This window comes from Apium graveolens, chromosome 7 (genome assembly GCF_009905375.1).
Source record: "Apium graveolens cultivar Ventura chromosome 7, ASM990537v1, whole genome shotgun sequence".
NCBI classification, from domain to species: Eukaryota; Viridiplantae; Streptophyta; class Magnoliopsida; order Apiales; family Apiaceae; genus Apium; species Apium graveolens.
In genome coordinates this window covers 4,946,746-4,969,484 of record NC_133653.1, presented here as the reverse complement: position 1 = coordinate 4,969,484, position 22,739 = coordinate 4,946,746, and the positions used below count along the sequence as shown (strand labels likewise).

General features: G+C 32.1%; 1 protein-coding gene across 1 annotated transcript; it reads right to left on the bottom strand.

Annotated features, from left to right (window-relative positions):
* Positions 1-12,838: 12,838 nt before the first annotated feature.
* Positions 12,839-14,686, bottom strand: LOC141671383 (phospholipase A1-Ibeta2, chloroplastic-like). The gene has a single exon (XM_074477612.1). The coding sequence runs from the start codon at positions 14,609-14,611 to the stop codon at positions 13,007-13,009; it is 1,605 nt and encodes a 534-aa protein (XP_074333713.1). The 5' UTR covers positions 14,612-14,686; the 3' UTR covers positions 12,839-13,006.
* Positions 14,687-22,739: the final 8,053 nt, after the last annotated feature.

Genomic DNA, 22,739 nt, shown 5'->3' with positions numbered 1-22,739 from the left:
GAAAAAATCTTCAATTCCTCACCCTGTTCAGAACGGAAATCAAATCAGGGTCGGGACTCGAGTGGGGCGGGAAAATGCCCCTCCCTCACTAGGTACTGTTTTTCTTTGCTAAAAGTCAACAAGAAGTCAAGAACGCATGAGGTTAGACAAAACTGAAATCTAACAAACACCAACGCCTTGCTCCCGAGTTTTAAGAAGGAAGGAAAGCAAGTGGAGGGTAAGTAAAGTTGTTTCACTTCTATCCGTAATCGTGCTCCCGAGTTTTTAAAATGAGCGAAAACAAGTGTTATTGAATGCAAATTTAACAATCTCTCACTCCAAAACTTTCACTCCAAAAATGGGATGAAAGTACTTTACCTCCTAATCACTTACTTCCTTCCCATTAAAAAACTCGGGAGCAAGCCGCAAGTGTGTAATGATTTCAGTTAATTTTTAATCATCTTAACATGACATGTTATATTTCATATTTCGTCAAATAAATTGAACGCAAGTATAAAGTATGAATCAAATTCTGACAATGCATATTTTGTAGTAAGAAATTAATTCAATAATTAAAAGTCATACGACATCCATAAAGATAGTCGCGTCGAACAAATATAAAACAGAAAAATAGCTGATTAATTCATTATTTTGGAGAAACAATCATGCCATTTATTGAAAATGATATATTAGCATGTACACGCTTCATCACATTCGGTTAGAACTAACCTCGTTTATGCTATCGACCATACTTGTAATATCATAGAAACTTTTATCATTAAATAAAAAATCATACTCTTACAAACAAATGAGAGAAATACCAAATCTCACACTAAGGAGAGACCATAACAAATTGAAATTACGAAATAGATGAAAACCTTATATCCACAAAATAAATCACAAAAATAAGAGAAGCCGGACCCCTTGAAAACGAAAAACCACATGCTTGATTGAAGAAGATAAAAAAATTGGATCCTCCGATGATTTTTAATTTAAAAATTATTTTTTAAAAAATGATAGAAATCAAGATCTAATAATAAAAGTAAAAAGAAAAAATATGAAAGAAAAAAATATGTCCACGTCAATGAAAAGAAAAAACATATCAAAACATATGGAAAATTCGACTATACACATCTTTAAAAATTATGATTTAAGAGTATTCAGGTATTGCTCACAATTAGCTTATAGTGTTTTATTATATAATTTATTATTCTAAAGTTAAGCAAATATTTATGTAACAAACAATTAAAACCAATTATTTATAAGTTATGATAATACACACACATATATATATTAATACAATATAACGGCGCGGTTAATTTCGGTTCGATTTTAATTAAAAATCAGAACCAAAACCTCACCACTACTTGATTTTTTCGGATCAATTTTTTTTTATTTTCTTTAGCTGTTTAGTTTTTCAGTGTGATTTATTAGTTTTTGTGGCTATTATTTCAGTTTCAATTTTTTACGCTCATTGTAATTTTTTTACATACATTTTACAAATTATACTTACTCGTATACTAGTTACGTCAAGTTCGATTGCTAATGTGTTTTTTACTAGTCTTTATTTTCCCTCTAACCTTTAACATGTTTTTCGGTACCAGAATAAAGACTTGATTGTTATTAAAAAATATATATGTTGTAAAAATTCATTACCAAAATATATCCTTATAATAACAAATTTGTATATTTTTTTTTCTATTTTTAGTACACAATTCAATTTACATTTTATACGATTTGTATTATTTTTTTAGAAACACTATGCGATTTAAATTATTTAATAAATGAAAATGACAAGAAAATTGTTGACGGGCAATGTTGGCCTAAAAATATATTATTGTAGACATAATAAGTCTTTGAGGTAATTGGAAGAAATTTCAACAAAAATTTAAAGTTCCACAAAAATATCAAACTTCATAGTAAATGGTTAAAATCCATTTTTTTCTTGTTTAATAATTTACGAATTCAACATATAATGTTAACTAATAATTTATAGGGTCAATTACCAAGTTAACCACTATATAATTAGAAAATTTTCAAATTTACTATCGATAAGTTTGGGGTCTCAAATTGGTAATTTTCAAGTAGTTGGTTCTCAAATTAGCCACTTCTCAAGTGGGTCATAAGCTAACGACATCTCAAATTTCTCACCGAATATTACCATTTTTGTGTAAAAAATGGCCAATTTGAGATCCCGAATTTATTGGTGGTAACTTTAATATTTCGCTAGTTATATAATGGTATATTTGATATTTAACCCTTAATTTATGATTATCCTAAAACATGCGCGATACACAAGCATTATTAACACTTAATATCTTTTATTCATATTTCATTAAATATAAATTTAATGAAATACTAATATATATATACGTATTATATATAATAAATTTGAATAATATATTTAATTTTAATAAAGAGTAACACAATAAAAAAAAATTATTTAACACATAATAATAATTTGATTTTAAGTATTTAATATTTACCCAATATTAAGTAAAATAAAGTGAAATATGTTTAATATGTTAATTAATGCATGTTATTAAAATGAATCGAACATGAAACAAATGTATAAACTAACTTTAATTTTATTGATTAATATATGTTGTTGATGTGATCCGAACCTCATACCATTATTTAGAAAATCTTTAACATCAAATCGAACAGTCCTGATCAATTTGATTTGAAAATCTAATAGTTGTAATTAGAAGTAAATAATCAAAGGAAGTTGAGACCAATATATAAAATAATTTTAATATTATTGAAACTAACTTAAATATTATTGATAATTAATATATGTTGCGAGTTTCAAACCTAAGACAGTTATTTAATATCAAATTCAACAATTTTCATCAACTTGATTTAAAATATTTAACGGTTTTAATCGAAAGAGATAACCAAAAGAAACAAAATCAAACAACAAATTATATATATAGGGGGTTGTTAAAATAGAAGTTGCCTTAAATAAAAACTAGAAACAAAATCAACCCAATAAAAATTACATGCGCCTGACAACCCACACATGACTGACATGCACCTGTTACACACGCACCACTAATTTCTTCCATTTTTAAATTAATTTTTTCTCTTATTCAACGAGTTTTTTTTAAAAAAAATTGACTTCATTGTATTTTTGTACATCCTTCAACGATCAGTATGAATACCATATGTGTTATTCCGGCGATAAATCACTAATATACTTATAAGAATCACTAAAATTTAGCTAATTTAACTAATAATATAAAAGGAACAGAGAGACGTATTGAATTTTATTAGGTCGGGTCCATTTATGTGCGCTATGATTTTATTAAGTCTAAATAAATAAAGAAAAGAAAACACATGAGAAGGTCCGAGAGCATAAAAAGAAATTAAAAAGGGGGAGACAAAGCGTTGCTATGAGTATGGAATTCATACTTATATACTCTTCAATCACTAAATTGTATGACGACAATCACTAAACTGTACATAGTAATCACTATATTGTACATAGAAATCACTATTTACACGATCTGGTTTCTAGGATTTAGGGCTAGACTAAGTTAGGGTTTAGGCTCTAGGGTTTAGGGCCTTAAATCTCTAGGGTTTAGGCCTAAAGGCTCTAAACCCTAAATAGATGGAATGTTTATCAACTAAGTTCTTATTATTAGAAAGAGTTAAATATTTTTAAAACCTATTTAAGAAATTGGTGAACCCTAAAAACTTAACAACTACTAAATTAAGTTCCAATTTAAATTTTAGATACTAATTTCTATATCTTGAATCACTAATTATGCTTACGAGAATCACTAAAATTAAGAAAGTTCTGAAATTATAGTAATTCCGATTTAGTGATTCTGTTAAATATAAATAGTGATTATCGTCAGAATATATCAAATATGGTATGCAAATTGATCGTTGGGAGATGGAGAAAAATATAGTGAAGTCAATTTTTTTAAAAAAGGTTTGTCGATTAATGAAAAAATTAAATTAAAAACAGGAATAAAATTATTTACGCAAGGGTATAGGGTACAGAGGGAGTCACGTGAAATTGGAGGGAGGAGAGAGAATGTGTGGATAAAATTTGGTTTCTAGTTTTTAGAATAAAGTTGGTTTATATTTGACCATCTCCCTATGTACATCATATATTTTGTTTATTATATTATATAAATGGTTAGATTTAAATAGATTAATCATTTGTTATAGTGTTTAAATTTCATTTCTCAAGACTAGAGACTGAAATAAAAAATTCATAACAATATGGCCAAACTCGAAGGTTAATTTAAACTTCAACCTCCATATTTTTAGGTTTTTGGCTTTTTTTTGTATAGTCACATTACTATTGAACTCTTAATTCAATACATTGTGATCGAACAAATGTGGCATTGTTATTGTTTTCGATTTTTACTTGAAAAATACAAAAATATTATTTTTAATTTATCTACATCACGTGTATGTAACTATTTTGATCTGAAATTGCCATGGGCTTGGCCCCCATGGATTTTCAATTTCCTAAAGGTCTGGTGGCCCAGAAAAGCAAAGCATGATCTTGGAATCTTATCAGACATTTAATAAGAGATAACAACCTCACATAATGTCTAATCAGGGAATATGAGCAATGTATTAGGGTAGGCTAGTAAATGAGGATGACCCATGTACCCCTCGTGGTTGATTCAAGGTTTTCAAGAAGTGTTTACTGACTTTCATCTAGCTGATATGGAGTAAATCGGCTATCCCTTATGAGTTTACTAACCACTGTATAATTAAAACCCATCTGATTCAAAACAGCTCGGAGATACCCCTCATATTCTACTATGTCATACGTCTTACTCATGTCTAATTTTAGTGTCATCCATCCCTCATATCCTGTCGTCTTTCACTTCATATAATGCATCAACTCATATGCGATCATAATATTATTTATAATTAAGCGGTCGATATAAAAGCACCTATGTTTTCATATATGACCAATCATATTACTTCCTTTAACCGATTAGCAAGCAATTTGGAGACCAGCTTATCGACTATATTAAATATAGAAAATTGGTCTTAAGTCATGCATTGAAATCAGATTGGCATGCATTGAAATCAAATTGGTTTTTTTGGGACCAACTCAATGTTTGTATCTGTTAGCTTATCCGCAAATGTGTCTGTATTAACAAATTACTGAACTACCTGTATGATGTCGTCTCCCAGGATGTGCCAACATTTTTTATAGAAGGCATGGGTGCATGGCTCATACTGCCGGGTCCTGGTGACTGATTAGGATGCATGTGAAACAATGCATGTTTGACTTCTCTTTTCGTAACTGGTTTAAAAAAATTTACATTATACTTTACTGTTATTGGGCTATGCGTATAATCCCCCACGTCTCCCCATTCTGTTTCTAAAGCCGTGAATAATTGTTTTCAAAAAATGAGGTGACAAATTATCGTGATATCCTCGCACTGTTTGTATCATTTCGTATTTTATTCTATACGTGCTTTGAAAATTTTCGCTGTATGTCTTTTCCGCATTATGTTAACGATTCAGAACAAGCATTAAATTTATCTCTAAATGAGGCTGATGATGTATCCTCTCATATTTCTTTTATTACTTTAGTGCACATTGGATTACGTAACCAGGCATTTTCAAAACAAAATCGTTTTGTTTGCATATTTCTTTACTACTAGCGGGAGTAGTATAAGACAATAATCCGACGCTGACACTTTTAAATTGGTTAATTTGGCTTCCAGAAAATATGCAACTATTACTTTGACACCAATGTCGAGGGGCGTAGCCAGCCTTGGGGTCAGTTGACCACAATCAACTTTTATTCAAAAAGTATTGTTTTTATTAAAACAATCATATTTTTGTCAAAATTTACACAGAATATTAATATTTTATCCCACTAAAATAAAATTTATACAATAAATATTCAAATTATCGAAAATTTTCAAATTTTGACCTCACTAACTTTAATTTCTGGCTACGCCCCTGCCAATATCTATTACTGTCGGGGTATAGTATTTTGCCTTTGAACACCTTTCTACCAGATTCTCACAGATTTGTTACTAATCACCACACTTGCTTTCATAACAGAGCGATATTAAAATCGTGCAAGTGTTTATACCTCCATCTCTTTATCTTCTTTGTTGACAAATTAATAACAGTATAATAAAGTCAAAACTATAGATTCTTTACAACCAAACACAGCCTTACATATATAATTAAATTCTGTTATGTTTTGTATTAGTATAAATACTGATACACTTGTAACTTCTACACTAAGTTTTACAAATGAGTTAGGTAGTACATTTCTATTTTCTAGTTCTTCATTTCTGCTTCATTATGCTTCATTTCTTCTTATCAATGTTCATTGATTCATGAAAGTCTTTATGGTATCAGAGCTATATGATTCAAGAATAATCTTCCGCAAGCCTTGATTATCATAATCATAATCATTTGATGAAGATTTATCATCACAATTACATCACAATCGCCGATTTACTGACTACGATTATACATTGATCTCCTTGAAAGTTTCAGGCATTAATCTCGTTCTCTCGATCTTTCTCTCTCTCTATCTCTTTTGTTTATCTCGATCTCTCTGATTCTGAATCTCCTTATGAAAGTCTTAATGAAGTTCTGTTTTGATGCTTTCACTACTGTATGTCTTCAGATCTGTGATACTTGACTTTAATTAGGGTTTAGTTTCGTCGTATTGAAGGTTTGTTGCTTAGTGTTCTTATTGAATGGAAAATTGATTGTTTGAGAGTGTTAAGACTTTAATATCTGATTCAAATGGCTAGGAATTCGTATGCACATGTGGTTGGCAATGGATCCAATTCCGCCAATAATGCTACAAATAATGATACTGCAACAAATAATGTTGAGGAACTAGAAACTGATTGTAATAGTAATAATGTTTCTAGTCAACATCCATTGTTCCTTCAGAATATTGATCATCCTGGTCTAATATTGATCTCTAAGAAATTGACTGGGACAGAGAATTTTGGTCATTGGAAAAGGTCTCTTACAATAGCATTGTCAGCTAAGAACAAACTCAGTATTGTTAATGGAACTTTCCCGATTCCTGATACATCTTCACCCTTAAGGGCTCAATGGGACAGAGTTAATGACATGATAATCAGTTGGATCCTTAATACAGTTTCTGATGAAATCAGTAATGGGATGGATTTTGTTCACTATGCCAAAGATATATGGGATGAGTTGAATGATCAGTTTTCTTGTGTGGATGGTCATCGTGTATATCAAGTGTTGAAAGATTTACGCACTCTGGAACAAGGTGATAAAACTGTGGAATTGTATGATCACAAAATGAAAAACCTATGGGATGAATATGGTGCTTTGGAGCCTGCTTTTGTCTGCACTGTTGCTGGTTGTGTCTATGCAACTCACAAGTTGCAAGATGAAAGAGAGCAAAGGAAAAGATTACTGCAGTTTCTTATGGGATTACATGAGAGTTATTCTTCTGCTAAAGGGCAAATATTAATGATGAATCCTTTACCCACATTGACTCAGGCATTTTCTTTGATTAAGCAAGAAGATAGGCAAAGACAGGGTCATTTGATATCTCCTTCTTTTTCAGCTTCTGTTACAGGATCAAGTCATTTTAACAGTTCAAATAGTTTTGTCTCCAAGACCGATGTATTGAACAAGAAAGTTCTGAAATGTGCTTATTGTCATAAGGATGAACATTCTAAGGAAACTTGTTTCAAGCTTATAGGTTATCCTTCTTCCAGAGGTAGGGGAAGGGGGAAATTCAATAATCAAGGTTTCAGAAGTCATCCCCAATCTATACAAGTATCTGGTTTTTCTGGAGATCCAAGTTCTACTTTCAATGTTCCTTTTGTTTTAGGGACATCATCTTCAACCAGTGGTGCTTCTGTACCTCCTGCATCTTCACAAATTTCTATGGAGCAACTTCAGAAACAAGTCTCTCACCTTATGAATATGATGATGCAGAACAAACACAATGCCACTCCAGAAGATCATATTGGTCAAATGACAGGTTTGGCTTATTCCATGCTTTCATATACACCTCCTAGCGTAGGATCATTATGGATTGTTGATACTGGTACCTCGAACCATATGTGTTGTGATATCTCTCTTATGCATGATATTTGCACAATCACTCAGCCTTTCCATATTGCTTTGCCAAATCAACAAACTATTTTGGTTCATCAAACTGGTTCAGTCACTTTGACACCTAAGATCATCTTGCTTAATGTTTTACTGGTTCCTATTCTCAATTGCAATCTATTGTGCATTAGTAAAGTGAGTAGAGATCATTCTTGTTCAGTCCTTTTTACTCATTCTCAATGTACTTTTCAGGACCAGAACCAAGTGATTCTGGCCACTAGTGCTGAAAGAGGAGGTCTCTACTACTTTGGTCAAGTTTTGTCTTCTAATCAAACTATTCCTTCTAGTATTGATGATTTTATTATCTGTAATGTTGATACTTCTTCTAGTACTGTCAAGTCTAAGTTATGGCATCTTAGACTAGGACATGCTCCTAATTCTGTGCTTAGTCACATTGATTGTATTGATACTTTACAAAAATGTAATGTTGATTGTCCAATTTGTCCAATTTCTAAGCAAACTATGCTTCCTTTTCCAAAACATAGTTAATCTCATGAACTTGTTAAATTTGGTCTCTTGCATCTTGACGTGTGGGGACCCTATCATGTTGCTAGTACTCATGGTTACAAGTACTTCTTGACGATAGTGGATGACTGTAGTCGTGCTACTTGGACATTTCTTTTACCAAGTAAAGCACATGTCTTATCTAAATTTCAGTCATTTGCTGCGTATGTTAAAAATTAATTCCAAGCTCAAATCAAATTCATCCGTACTGATAATGGAAGTGAGTTTTTAAGTTATTCATTTCAATCTTTCCTTTCTAATCTTGGAATTCAACACCAAAGATCATGCACATATACACCACAACAAAATGCACAAGTAGAACGTAAACATAAACACTTACTTGAAGTTACTAGAGCCCTACGATTTCAAGCAGGTCTTCCTCCAAAATTCTGGGGGGAATGTCTTCTTACAGCCACTTACATCATTAATATTTTACCCGCTCCAATTCTCAACCATAAGAGTCCTTATCAAATTCTTTACAACAAGCTTCATGATTATAGTACTTTAAAAAATTTTGGTCGTTTATGTTACTCCTCCACTCATTCTAATGATAAACTTGCACCTCGAGCCATCCAATGTGTATTTCTTGGTTACCCATATCTACAGAAGGGTTATAGATTGCTTATATAGGATAATTCTTCCATTTTTGTTAGTAGACATGTGAAATTTTATGAGCATATCTTTCCTTATCATCTGAAATCTTCATCTGTTTTTTCAAACTCTCATACAACTTCTGGAAATTCTTATACTTTCCTTGATTGGTTAACCAATAATACAGTTATTTCATCTACTTGTATTCCTTCTTTGACAGAATCCACTGGTAATCCTTCTTTGCCAGAATCTAATTTTTCAGACTCACCAGTTTCCTCTAATCCAGTACAGTGTCTTGTTAATACTGAACATACTCATGTTAGTTGTCCTCTTAACAATGATGATCATACTGAGTCTGTTCTTCCAATTGGTTCTCAATCTCTTGCTTCTAGACAGTCAACTCGTTCCAAAACACGACCATCATGGTGGTCTGATTATCAAATTAATACAAAATCAAATCTTGTTTCTGGTCAGAATAATCCCTTTTGATCTCCTCACTTCACATATGTCGAGTTATACCTATAATGCTAATGAACAATCTGTTTTAGCATATTCCAATGTTGTATTTGAGCCTACATTCTATCATCAAGCTATAAAGCATCCTCGGTGGATTGAAGCCATGCAAAAGGAATTGGCTGCTCTTGAGGCAAATAAAACCTGGCAACTTGTTCCTTTACCTCCTGAAAAACGAACCATTGGGTGTAAATGGGTGTACAAGGTAAAGTATTTAGCTAATGGAGAGGTGGATAGATTGAAGGCTCGATTAGTTGCGAAGGGATATACTCAATCTGCAGGAGTGGATTATCATGATACATATGCTCCAGTAGTAAAAATGGTTATTGTTCGCACTTTGCTTACAATTGCTGCAGCTAAGGGATGGTTTGTTGAGCAATTAGACGTTAATAACGCTTTTTTGCATGGAGATTTGAATGAAGAGGTTTACATGGAACCTCCTTTGGGTTATAAATTTCAATCTTCTCAAAAGAACTGGGTTTGTCGATTAATTAAATCAATTTATGGTTTAAAACAAGCTTCACGTGAATGGCTTGCTAAGCTCACGTCCTTTTTGATTCAAGTTGGTTATAAGGAGTCTATGTTAGATTACTCCTTGTTCACTTATACATCTGGATCTATTTTTATGGCTGTGGTTGTGTACGTTGATGATATTTTGATTGCTGGAAATGATATGCCCACTGTTCATTCTTTAAAAAAAATGTTGGATGTTCAGTTTAGCATCAAAGATTTAGGACCAATCAAGTATTATTTGGGGCTAGAAATCTACAGGAATGATCAAGGTATATTTCTGAATCAACAGAAATTTGTTCAGGATTTGCTTAAGTCTGCAAATATAATGGATTGCAAGCCATTGTCTGTGCCCATTAACCCACATGTTAAGTTGTTTGATAATGTTGAATCTGGGGATCTTATTTCAGATTCTTCATTGTATCGATCATTAGTGGGCAAGCTATTATATCTTACATCATCACGACCAACTATTGCATATTATGTTCAAACATTAAGGCAGTTCTTACATGCTCCTCGTACTGCACATTTTGAAGCAGTTAAAAGAGTTTTTCGTTATCTCAAACACACATCTGAACATGGTTTATTGTTTCCCACGAAGAATTCTCTTGATTTCAAGGGATATAGTGATAGTGATTGGGCAGGAAATGTTATTGACAGACGCTCAGTTGGTGGTTATTGTTTTTTGTTGGGATCAGTGGCTATTTCATGGCGTGCTAAGAAACAATCAGTAACTTCTCGAAGCTCAGCGGAAGCTGAATACAGGGCATTAGCATATTCATCTTGTGAAGTTTTATGGCTTCAAAATCTTTTGGCAGAACTCACAGTACCAGTTTCCACTACTCCGTTATTTTGTGATAGTAAAGCAGCTATAGATCTTACAGCTAATCGGGTTTATCATGCTCGTACCAAGCATATTGAACTGGATGTTCATTTTATCAGGGAGAAAATAACTTCTGGTTTAATAAAGGTAACACATATTGCTTCCAAAGAAAATCTTGCTGACTTGCTTACTAAAGGACTTGGTAAGGTTCCACATTGGTATTGTTCAAGCAAATTGGGTCTCACTTTTCATTCATCATCTACAGCCTCAACTTCTTCTGTTATGAGCTCAATTTGTGGAGGGGCTAAGGACAAGCATAAAGCTTTTGCAGCACAAACCATGGCAGTTCAAAGGGGGGCTAATAACAGTACAGATTCCTTACAACCAAACACAACCTTACATATATAATTAAATTCTGTTATGTTTTGTATTAGTATAAATAGATACACTTGTAACTTCTATACTAAGTTTTACAAATGAAAAAATGAATTAGGTACATTTCTATTTTCTAGTTCTTCATTTCTGCTTCATTATGCTTCATTTCTTCTTATCAATGTTCATTGATTCATGAAAGTCTTTACAAATACGCTCTAACGATATTCAATAAATATTTTTATTTTTTCTTGAAAAGCTCCACCTGTATTTTTGCAAATAGTTCTCTCCATGTCCCAACACATGTCCTGTGGGAGAAGGAATACTAACATCGCAAAATTTTCAGCTGATCATATTTAACGGTAAGTGATGTACTGATTGACAATTTAACTCCATTTCTGTTTTGACAAAAAAAAGGAATACTATTATTTAATCACTTGCCCTTTCACGATTTCAATAGGACATCTTGTCGTTTTACTTTGCAGGTGATACACAATAATTTAGTTCCTGACAGTAATATTAAATTATATTTCATTTCAGCGTCATATTACACATCTCAAAAAACACCCAATGTAAATAAACAATAATAACATGGCGTGATAATTTTTTTTATATTTCTTTTTGTTTCTTTAGTTTAATAATCTATTATACCATGTGCATCCAATCTCGTTGACATCGGATATGCTCATAATTATTGGGCATGGACATGGTCCTTTATTATTGTATACTGCAGTGCCGGTCCTGCCGGAAAACAAACAAAAGTTGTGAGGTTCAAACCACCAATAATGGTTTTATGCTCTTTAATGGTCCCTCCACATTTGTGCACTTTGCTGGTGGGTTTGCCATCCTGCTTGTGCATTTCCATGGCTTTACGCTCTGCTCCCGAATTTTTTAAGAAAATTCAAAATCTCTTCGAATCTTTTCTCCGTCTTTTTAAGATGGTTGTCAGGTTGAGAGTTCGAATTTTATGAAATATGCATATGTTTCTATGCAGATGTTGGTAAAATATTTATAGTATAAGATTGAGAAATTACCTATAATACTAATTTTTCTAATTTTTTTTTGAGATTTTATTATTTTTTAATTTTTTTTGTAAAAATACGAAATCAACCAAAAAATGACATGCAGTTGATTTTAGTTGTAAAACCGTATTTTTATAAAAAAAAATGAAAATAGTATTTTTACAAATAAAAAGATATTTTTGCAAAAAATAAATAAAAAAAGACAGTATTTTTGCAAAAACATTTTTAAACTATATTATTTTTCAAAAAATCAGTAAAAGATTATCTCGAACTTTGAAATTTATCCATAGGGAGAGATTCTATTGATCCCAATGTTATTGAAATTGCAGCTACACATTTCACAATATGCATTACAATTGAACCCAATATTTACAAAACCAAATGCATATGCTATTTCAACACAGAAACATGAGCTGGTTTAGCTTAAAAAAACAAATGCCAAGTACAGATAAAATGACACAGGCATACACTCACAGATCTGGCTTTAATTTGTACAAGAACATACACAACTGGATACAATTACACTACACTTAACACATCATACAAAGATATTGTTTTTTTATTATTCATGTTAAGAAGATGAAGGACTTGGCAATACACTAGGCATGCGCCTAAACTGATCCCTTCTAGGTTTCAAGCTCAAGGATTTCACCTTGTTCGTATACAATCTCTTCATGTTCGATTTCTGTTCGTCTAATAATTTTACTAAACTCCTCTTCGAGTCTGGTCTGAACGGACAGTTCGAGGCCATGAATCCATCGACTAGATGTAAGTACGCTTCGAGATCATGACAGCATGCCACGTCGGCATCGGGTTTTAGAAACGGTGACATTTTGGTGTCGAGTTTGAGTTCGGTCCCGACGTGCGTGTAAGCCCACGGCATGTTGTTGTCGAGGATGTTGAGGACTGCACAAGCGGATGATTCTCGGAGTTTTTTGTCTAGGCCTTCGCTGACGAACATGCCGGGAACCTTGGTGATCACGTCTTGTGCGTTCACTATTCGTAACACCTTGACGTTTTGGGATTCGAGACGATTGGCGAATCCTCGGTTTCCTACACGAGGACCGCCAAATGAGAACACCGCCACGGGAGGAGTATTTGTGATTGATGTCGATAATTCATCGGCCACGAGCAAAGCCATTGCCGCGCCGAGGCTGTGCCCGGTGACCGTTATGCTTAGGGTTTCACCTTTGTACATTTCAACGAGTCGTTTAATTTCAGTAACGACCGAGTCGGATAAGCTCGGCATGTGGGCCCCGGATGTCTTGAACAGACTCAAAAATCCACATTCAACTTTGGCTTGCGATTGGGCTTTTTCGTCTTGACCTGGCATTTGAACGAGTAAATCTCTCATGTTTTCAGCCCATTCGAGACACGTGGCGGTCCCGCGAAGCGCGATCACGATGTCTCGCCTTCCCATCCGTTCGATCTCTCTTCGATCATCGCACACCGCCACGTAACCGATACAGCTGGACCTTTGAGTCATCCAGCTAAGATCCGGTGCCACGTTGTCAACCCACTTAGGCAGCCCAACTGATGCCGTGGCATACAAGTTCTTCGTCACCTTATACGACCTATCAGGAAGCGCCACATGTCGATCAGCTGGAGCATGATCGGCTGACGTGGCAGGATCGTTATGAAAACAATGATATGCAGCTTGAATAAACTCACCATACCTAACCATCTCCCTTCGTAAATTTTCATCGAGCGGGTCAAGTAGACCGGCCCAATTATCAGATCCATGATACTGCTTCCACTTACTACCTAAAATATTTCTTGGCGAATACTCCGCCGATTTTGATAAAAGTCGACGGAGTCTATTCAAATGCCGCGGAGAAACTTCCTCCGCAGCCTTCGACTCTTTCCAAAATCTCGGTAAATTTAAAGCTTCTAAAATACCTCTTGTTTTCGCTTCCTCATTCGAGATCGGATTCGGTTTCGGATCCGATCGTATCGGAAAAACCGGAGTAGGCTCGGATTGGACAGGAAGTAGCTTGTCTAGGTTAGACAAGTGCTTCCGTGTGATAGTAGTGTTAGAAACCGAAACCGAAACCGCAGCCGAGTTAAAGAACCTTGGAGCGCAAGGATTAAGCGGCGACTTTCGGATTTTGAAACTGGCTCGCCGTGAATCCAAGAATCCGAGACTTTGCGGAGGAAGCGTCAAGCTGATTAGCATTTCTAGAGAGAGAGTAATGAGAGAGTAGTTATTCTTTGAGAGAGAGAGTAGGGTTTGTGGTAGTTGAAAAAATGAGAAGGGTGGTTAGGGTGTATAAATAGATGGAAGTGGTCAAAAATGCCCTTGGTATTATTGGTGTTATTTTGAATGGGGTGGAGTGTAGTGCAGGGATATTGGAGGGAGGGGTATTGTTGAAATTCAACACGGTGACTATTTCTTTTTTTGATTTATTGGATGTCTTGGTCAGATTTAATGTGGGTGTGAAACTTCAATGAAACATAAATAACCTTGTATACAAATATCTTTTTGTTTTGTTTTGTGTCCAGCCAATAACCTTTTTTTATAAAAGAAATATAAGTGTCCTAAATTAGTTCTTCAAAACGTACGGTTCCAATAAATCGTCATTATGTTATTGGTTATTTTCTAGTAAATGAGAAGAGTCTAATCGATGAGATGTCAGTATATTATTGGTTATTTTCTTAATGAGCGCCTCAATTATGAGTTTTAAAATTAAAAAACGTTTTATATTATTTATGAAATTTTTTGCGGTTCCGTTCTGAAATAAAAATTTATTGCTTTTTTGAAAAATATCCAAGTCTAAAAATATTTTTGAAAAAATACTGTCATTTTTTTTTAAAATTGCAAAAATACTTTTTAATTTGTAAAAATGCTATTTTTCAATTATTTTTTTTTGCAAAAATACAGTTTTTAGCAACCAGAATCAACTACATGCCACTTTTGACGAGTTTCTGCAACTAATGCAACTACAGACAACTTTATTCAACTAGTTGTATATCAGTTTGATTTTGGTTAAGAAGAAGAAAAGTTAATATTATTGATAATTTCTCTAAAATTTATTATTCTAAAAAGGTTTTTCGAAAAAGTTACTATATATATATATTGTACAAATTTGTATTTGTGCTTATTACAAAAAATATATATTATTTGTACAAATTATTTAAAGAGACATTTTCATCCTTGCATATGTTTAGACCATAAATTCAATTGCACAATGATCTTACATTGAAAGATTAATGATGGCTAAAAATTAAAAATAAATTTGAAGCATGAGCTTGACCAAGACCAAAATGCATGCACAGTTGACATGTCACATGTTTAGACATAGAATTTGTTACATTGCTCTGTTTCCTGTAACAAACATATATAGCTCGTTTTTCCAAACATGGAACGTATGCTTTCATGACGTACATATATAAGATGCTAAATAACGGCCGGTGTTAGAGATATGTGCAGCTTCGTTACCTAGCAACTTCAAAATGTTTTGGTCGTTTCGTAAAAAAGAGTAATTTTGATTTTTTGACTTGACTCCCGTTTGAATCATTGAGAATATATAGAATAGGTAAGATCGATCTTTTTGTTCCACATAAAATGAATCTATTTCGTATAAAGTAGTGTTATAGAGTAGTATTATTTGGAATTGATTTTCAAAACTATATACAAATGATGTGCTATATCGGGCCAACTATCAAATAAGTCGCCTGCCTTATAAGTTCGTACTTATCGACAAGTGTTTTTCGATCCATTTTATAAGTTGGATTTACGATTTATAAGTTGATAAGTTAAATTTTAGTAACGGTGACTTTTCTTCAACTTATTTTGATTTTTCGTTTTTTGATTAATTTTAATTTTAAAATGTACATTTATAAATATTATTTAAATTTAAAATTCACGAATTAAAAGAATTTGTCATATAAGTAAATTATCCAAACACTTATATAACTTCTAAGTTTTTATCAACTAATCACTTATAAGTCAATTATGCATTTTAAGTTATAAGTTACTTATTTTAAGATTTTCTAAACAAGCAAGTTATTAGGTTTTTATTTATTTACGTATATCTATGTGGGATCATATTTTTTTTATTAAAAAATTATCAATTATATTAATTACATGTAAGCGTTTGGAAGCTTATTCGGATACCTAGCATTTTCCTTTTGAATATAACTAATTAGTGTTGTGACAAAGTGAATTTGTGATTAAAAATGATCTTAGCACAAGAATATTAATAGAAAATTGGTTAAATATTAACCCCTTTTTGCTATTTACACAATATTAATAGGGAATTAATAAATAATCTCCAAAGATTATTATTTAAGCTTTAATTGTCTTCTAAACGACATAATTACCCATGACAAAGATAAATTCATTAATTTTTACTATTAAAAAAATGGGCAAATATGTAATAAAAATATCTAAAATTTAAAAATGGAGCTTAATTAATAGTAAAAAGTGAAGCTTATTTAACAATTTATTATTAATATATATATGCATTAATTATAATTGAATTTGGTACCAGATTTGAGCATTGACTTTAAACATCAAAGTCTGAAAATCTGTTTGGCTGATTTAAATTTAACAATAGAATTTACTATTTATTTAATATAACATGTCTCATAATATGAACACACTTGCTAATGTCAAGGCCTCCATGTAGAATTTACTAGTGTATATTAGGGGTGTTCATGGGTTCGTCAATCCGATCAAACCGACCCAACCCAACCCTCTTTTAGGTCAATTAAACCGTTTTAAAAAAACTCGATCCATAGTTGGGTTAAAAAAATTTTAAACCGCATTAAATGGGTTGGGGACGGGTTCAAATTTTTTTCGGCCAACCCAACCCAACCCGATATAACTTAAGTCTCGTTCGATAATTTAAATATAATTTATATATTATATGCAATTGTACATTATACAATATAATTATTTTCATTTATTGTTACATTTCGTTTATGTGTATATGATTTACGACATGATATACATTACTAAAATTTCAATATAATCAGATTTAAAGAATAGTACTATAATCGTAAGTTCTACTATTCGAAATTATCAATTATATATGGTATTGAAACTTTTTTTTTTATATAATCATTCAATCCGTTCAAACCAACCCAACCCGACCCAAACCGATGTACGACGGGTAGGGTTGGGTTACGATTTTATATTTTTTGGATTGGGTCGAAAATTTATAAACCGATTTAATTGGGTCGGGTCGTAAAAATGCCTCCAACCCGGCCAACCCGACCCATGAACACCGCTAGTGTATACTAATAGTACTTGGCATAAACAAGTAGTACTGCAAATTTTAAGCATCTAACAAACCAGTTGACATGAACAAACACATGCTTTTAAAATTAATTTACTGACTTCTATGGTTATTTATATAAACCTAAATGAGCTGTATAACAGATATATCTATATTTCTCAACATATATAAAGACCCAAAACATAGATGTATATTTCGGTCTCTTTTTAATTGTAATATTTTCTTTTGTAGAAATTAAATTGATTAAATTTTTATTAAAAATTAAATATTATTTTTATATTATTTTAAAAATCTAAAATTTATATATTAAAGTAGAAAAAATCTACTTTATGCTGATATATTTTTTATTTTATTCAGTTATAAAATATTAATAAATTTCGATCAAATTTTAATTGTTAAAGTCAAATTTGATAACTAAAAAGGACCGGTGGAGTGTTAGTCGGGAAGGAATATGGAGGCAATTATCTGCTCAAATGCAACAACCAACAAGTGATCGTAATTGCAATAAAAAAAATCGGCTAAATATGATCGAAAAATTTCAGTCATATTTATACATGAAAAATTACTTTCATATGTAAAGTCAATGCTCTTTCGTTATTCACTGTTTATTTCAGTGTCTAATTAAATATTAAAATAAATTATTCTCGTGTTGTACGTTATCATAATTTTTATAATTTTTAAATTCAAAAACTACATCTTAAAATAGCGATACACTTATGAAAAGCATTTTCATAATTATTTTTACTGTATAAAATACATGTATTTATAACTCAAATTTGATCAATTTAATTACGAATGAAATATCAAATTTTATAACAGACAAACACATATTATCGAAACTCATGCAAATCAATTGGAAATCAAGGTAGGGTGCAACAAATCGATGAGCTGTGCTTTTATTTTTTATTTAATCACTGCAATTGTTGAATTCAATTCATTGTTGAACTTTGATCAAATTTTCCTCTTAATTATACCAATAAAGATTTAGAAAATTGTAGTTCAAAAGTAAAAACTACTAGACAATGCAAATTTATTTTTATTTTTATTTTTAACATATCGCCTGATTATCTTGAACACTAATAATTTGATCAATTTTATATTTATACGTCACGTTTACTTTTGTAAATGTCATTTTGCTTTTCTATTATTGAATTATTTTATTGTTTTTTAAAAAAATTTAGAGGAAAACATGTAGATTGATGGACCATGCATGTCCTTAAAGTTTGAAAAAATGCCCCAAATGTCACTATTTGGGGTATAATGACCTTGGATGTTACTTTTCAAAAAGATGTCCCAAATGTTACTCCAAAACGAAAATTCGGGTACTGTTTTTCATATAAAAGAAAAACAGAGATGTATTACTCATTTTGTTTTTTTTTTTTCAAAAACGCAAGCCGAGTTTCTGTTTTTGTATATGAATTGGAAGTGTGTTTTGCTGAAAACGGTTTACCAAACCACGTTTATCATAAGAAGACAAAAAAAATTGAAAAACGTAAGACGAAACCACATTTTGCATATTCAAACATAAAAAAATAAAAACAGACCCCGAGACTCTGTTTTGAAATGACATTTGGGATCAAATTTTTTTAAAATGACATTGAGGATCATTGCACCCCAAAAAGTGATATTTGAGACCCAAACCCTAAAGTTTCGGGGTAAAGTAAATTTATAAAAAAGATTGATTTTGAGGTCATATTTGATTCTCCAAAAGTTGTTGAGTAATAAAGAGGATCGCACTAGTGTAACTGCCTGGCTCAATCAACAACTCTATCATGTTTCGACTTTCGCCCCCTTTTCAATAATAAAGTGATCAAAATCGTCATCCTTGATTATTGACTTTTTTACATTCCAAATATTCTCATTTCATGTAAAGGTGTTCATATATGATATTATGATATATCTATGTCTTCACCACTACAAAAACAATATGATCTTGTTAAATAACATGTGTTTTTAGAGAGGTTATGGTAAAAATTGAGTTGAATTACTGGTGAGGGTTGACTCATTTAATTAAATAGGTGATAACTATACTCTTGGTCACAAGTTCGAATCTCACGGGGATTATATTTTTTGAGTCGGAGTTCGTCGATTAAATATGGTTTATCTTGGTTCACGTGATTTGCAGACTATTGCATGAAGCCGTGGAGTTCTACTACCCAATGCGCACCCGACGGTAGCACCTACGGGTTCCCTATGAAAAAAACAATAATTTAGTTGAATCGTACCCCACTATTATTTGAAAAAATGCCGGTAAAATAAGTGTTGTCGTAAACTCTAATTAATGGTAAAATATTTTGTATGTTCAGGTTCTAGGATTATCTAATACGAAAATGATATGGGATTTGACGTTGAAATCACAATTTCGTAAAAATTGAAAAGCTAATTTTAGCTAAGATAATTAATATAGTACACCAACTATGTAAGGTGAAAAACTTGGCACCGGAATATGGTCGGAGCACTAAAAACATTTTTTTTGGGACATTGTCGAGTTTCACTTGATTATGAATTGTGAGTGATAGTGTTGAGTGGCGTAGGGCAATTATACATTTACCACCATCTCTTGTTTCATTAGTTGCCCACTCCATATCCTCCACTTTTTGTTCCATATTCTCCCTTTTTTTATGAAAAGAATCTTGCAGTTTGCTCATTTTTCACGCTATAAAAAATCGTGTCATAATTCAGTAGACACTATAGTGATTCCTTCTCCGGATTCGATCCTATCCCTATTTCAAATAAGGGGACGGTCTTGACAACGGTTTATCATGAGTTTTGTGACTATTGGAATAACAGTTGTTGAACAACTGATTAATCTAACGACTGTGATTAAAAAAATAGTCACCGAATTGTTTGCGGTCCGAGAAATTACTATTTGCTCTCTGATCACGGACCGCGGACATTGTTTGCCGTTGGAAATTGATATTAATGTATGTGGTCCATTTTTACTTAGCAAATAGAAGTCTATTTTAGTTATCAACCGCAGACAATGTTTGTTGTACGTGAACATGGATAAAAATGTAATTTTTTCGAACTGCGGATTATGTTTCCGGACCCTATAGCTATTTTTTGATTACAGCGATTGGATGGTAGATCAAACGACTTCCTGGAAAGCCGTTGCGAGGGACTATCTCCCTTTAAATAAACCAAAACTTAAAAAAAAATGTATAAATTACAAAAATATAATTGAAATGTTATTAAGAGTGTGTTTGTGTGATGGTTGACCAGTTCATCAAACTCTTTGATACTTCTCCAATTTTATTTCATTTTATTTTCTTTAACCCGATATCATATCCTCTATTCCTATTTCTGTTTTCATTCTCATTCACGCAACGTGTTTAAGACTCCGTTTGGTATTGCTGTTGCAAACAATCACAACAGTTTTTTTGCTTAAAAACTATCAGAAAAATGTTTGGTAAATTTTAAAAGTTGTTGTCTGAAAACGCGTTTTTGGTCTAAAAGTTGCGGTTAACAAAAGAATGCCCCCCATACTTTTGGAGAAAACTGTTTTCAACTTTTACAGGATGTAGTTATCAGTTTCACCATCAAATTTTCTCAAAAATATTATTTATATATATTATATATCAAAATATACATAAATTAAAAAAAATTACCAAACAATCATCTAATTTTCCCGACAACACTTTTTCCAACAACACAACAATTTTCAACAAAACTTCCAAACAGAGTCTAAATCACCTAAAATTGTTAGAAACAGCAATATCGTATAAATTAAAGGGATGTCGATGAATGAGGCAAGTATCGTGACTATATGATAGTGAACTATTAATCATAAATCTAGGATTTAACATCCGCCGGATAAACTAAATTCTGTTGTAAATTGATTGTAATTTTTAAACATTAAATAGTAAGGATAGGCTTAGACTTGAAAATATTTGCATTGCATTAAATTCTATGTTACTTGTTTTGGGTATAAATAGCCTTCTTCGGAATGATGGAAAACACACTCAAGCAGCTTTCATCTCTCTAGTCTGCTCTCTTTCTCCCTTTCTGCTATATTTACTTTTACAGAGGTTCGATATAATACTGTTATAGCTAGTATTTTACAACACGTTATCAACACGAAACTCTGCCGAAACTGAGAAGGTATAATTTTAATTTAAATATGCATATATATGAGTAGACGTGGTTACACCCTCTACATATAATTTATATATATGTGACCGAAGTAGACGTAGTTACAACCTCTACTAATAATTTAAATATATATGGCTGGAGCACCGCCTATTAAAATTATTTTACGGTACCATTTAATTTTGGGTAATACCGAAATATAGTGGGAACCTTAATTTATAAATTGCATAATTATCGGATAATAACTTTGCCCATAACTAACTTATGCAGGATTGTCCACTTTAATTTATTATTGGTCGGAGATAACCTGCATACGCAGACGCCCGTATGGCGGGTGAAAATCCATTTGTCATTTTATATATAGATTTGTTTATATTATCAATGATAATAATGATATATACATTGATTATTGCATATTTGTTAACGCACCCGATTAAGTAGGATTTTATGTAATATTTATATTGATGAATTAAAATTTAATAATTTTCGTGTTAATTCAGATTTAGTATAACAAATATTACAAGCTTGTCGTTTGTTTTCTTGGACATTTCTGGCGATAATTATTTATCATGGGTACAAGATGTAAAGTTGCACCTGGGTTCAAAGAAATTAAGCGATACAATAAAGGCAGAAAATAAATCCACGGCTGAAGAAAACTTTACCTCCATAATTTTTCTCCGACGCCACATGCATGAAGATTTAAAATCTGAGTACTTAGAAGTCGAGGATCCTTTTATTTTATGGGAAAATCTAAAGGATGGGTTCGATCACCAGAAACTAGTTTATCTACCTGCAGCTGAAAATGATTGGGCTAATTTAAGACTTCAGGATTTTAAGAGTGTCCGAGCATATAGCTCTGCTTTGTTCAAAATAAGTTCTTGGCTTATTATGTGTGGTGAGAAAGTTACGGAAAAAAGAAAAATCGATAAAACACTATCAACTTTTTACCCCAACAATATCAACTTAGCAGAG

Bases quoted from the DNA above. Each gene is read 5' to 3' on its own strand.
- LOC141671383 (XM_074477612.1), bottom strand. From the start codon at position 14,611: ATGCTAATCAGCTTGACGCTTCCTCCGCAAAGTCTCGGATTCTTGGAT.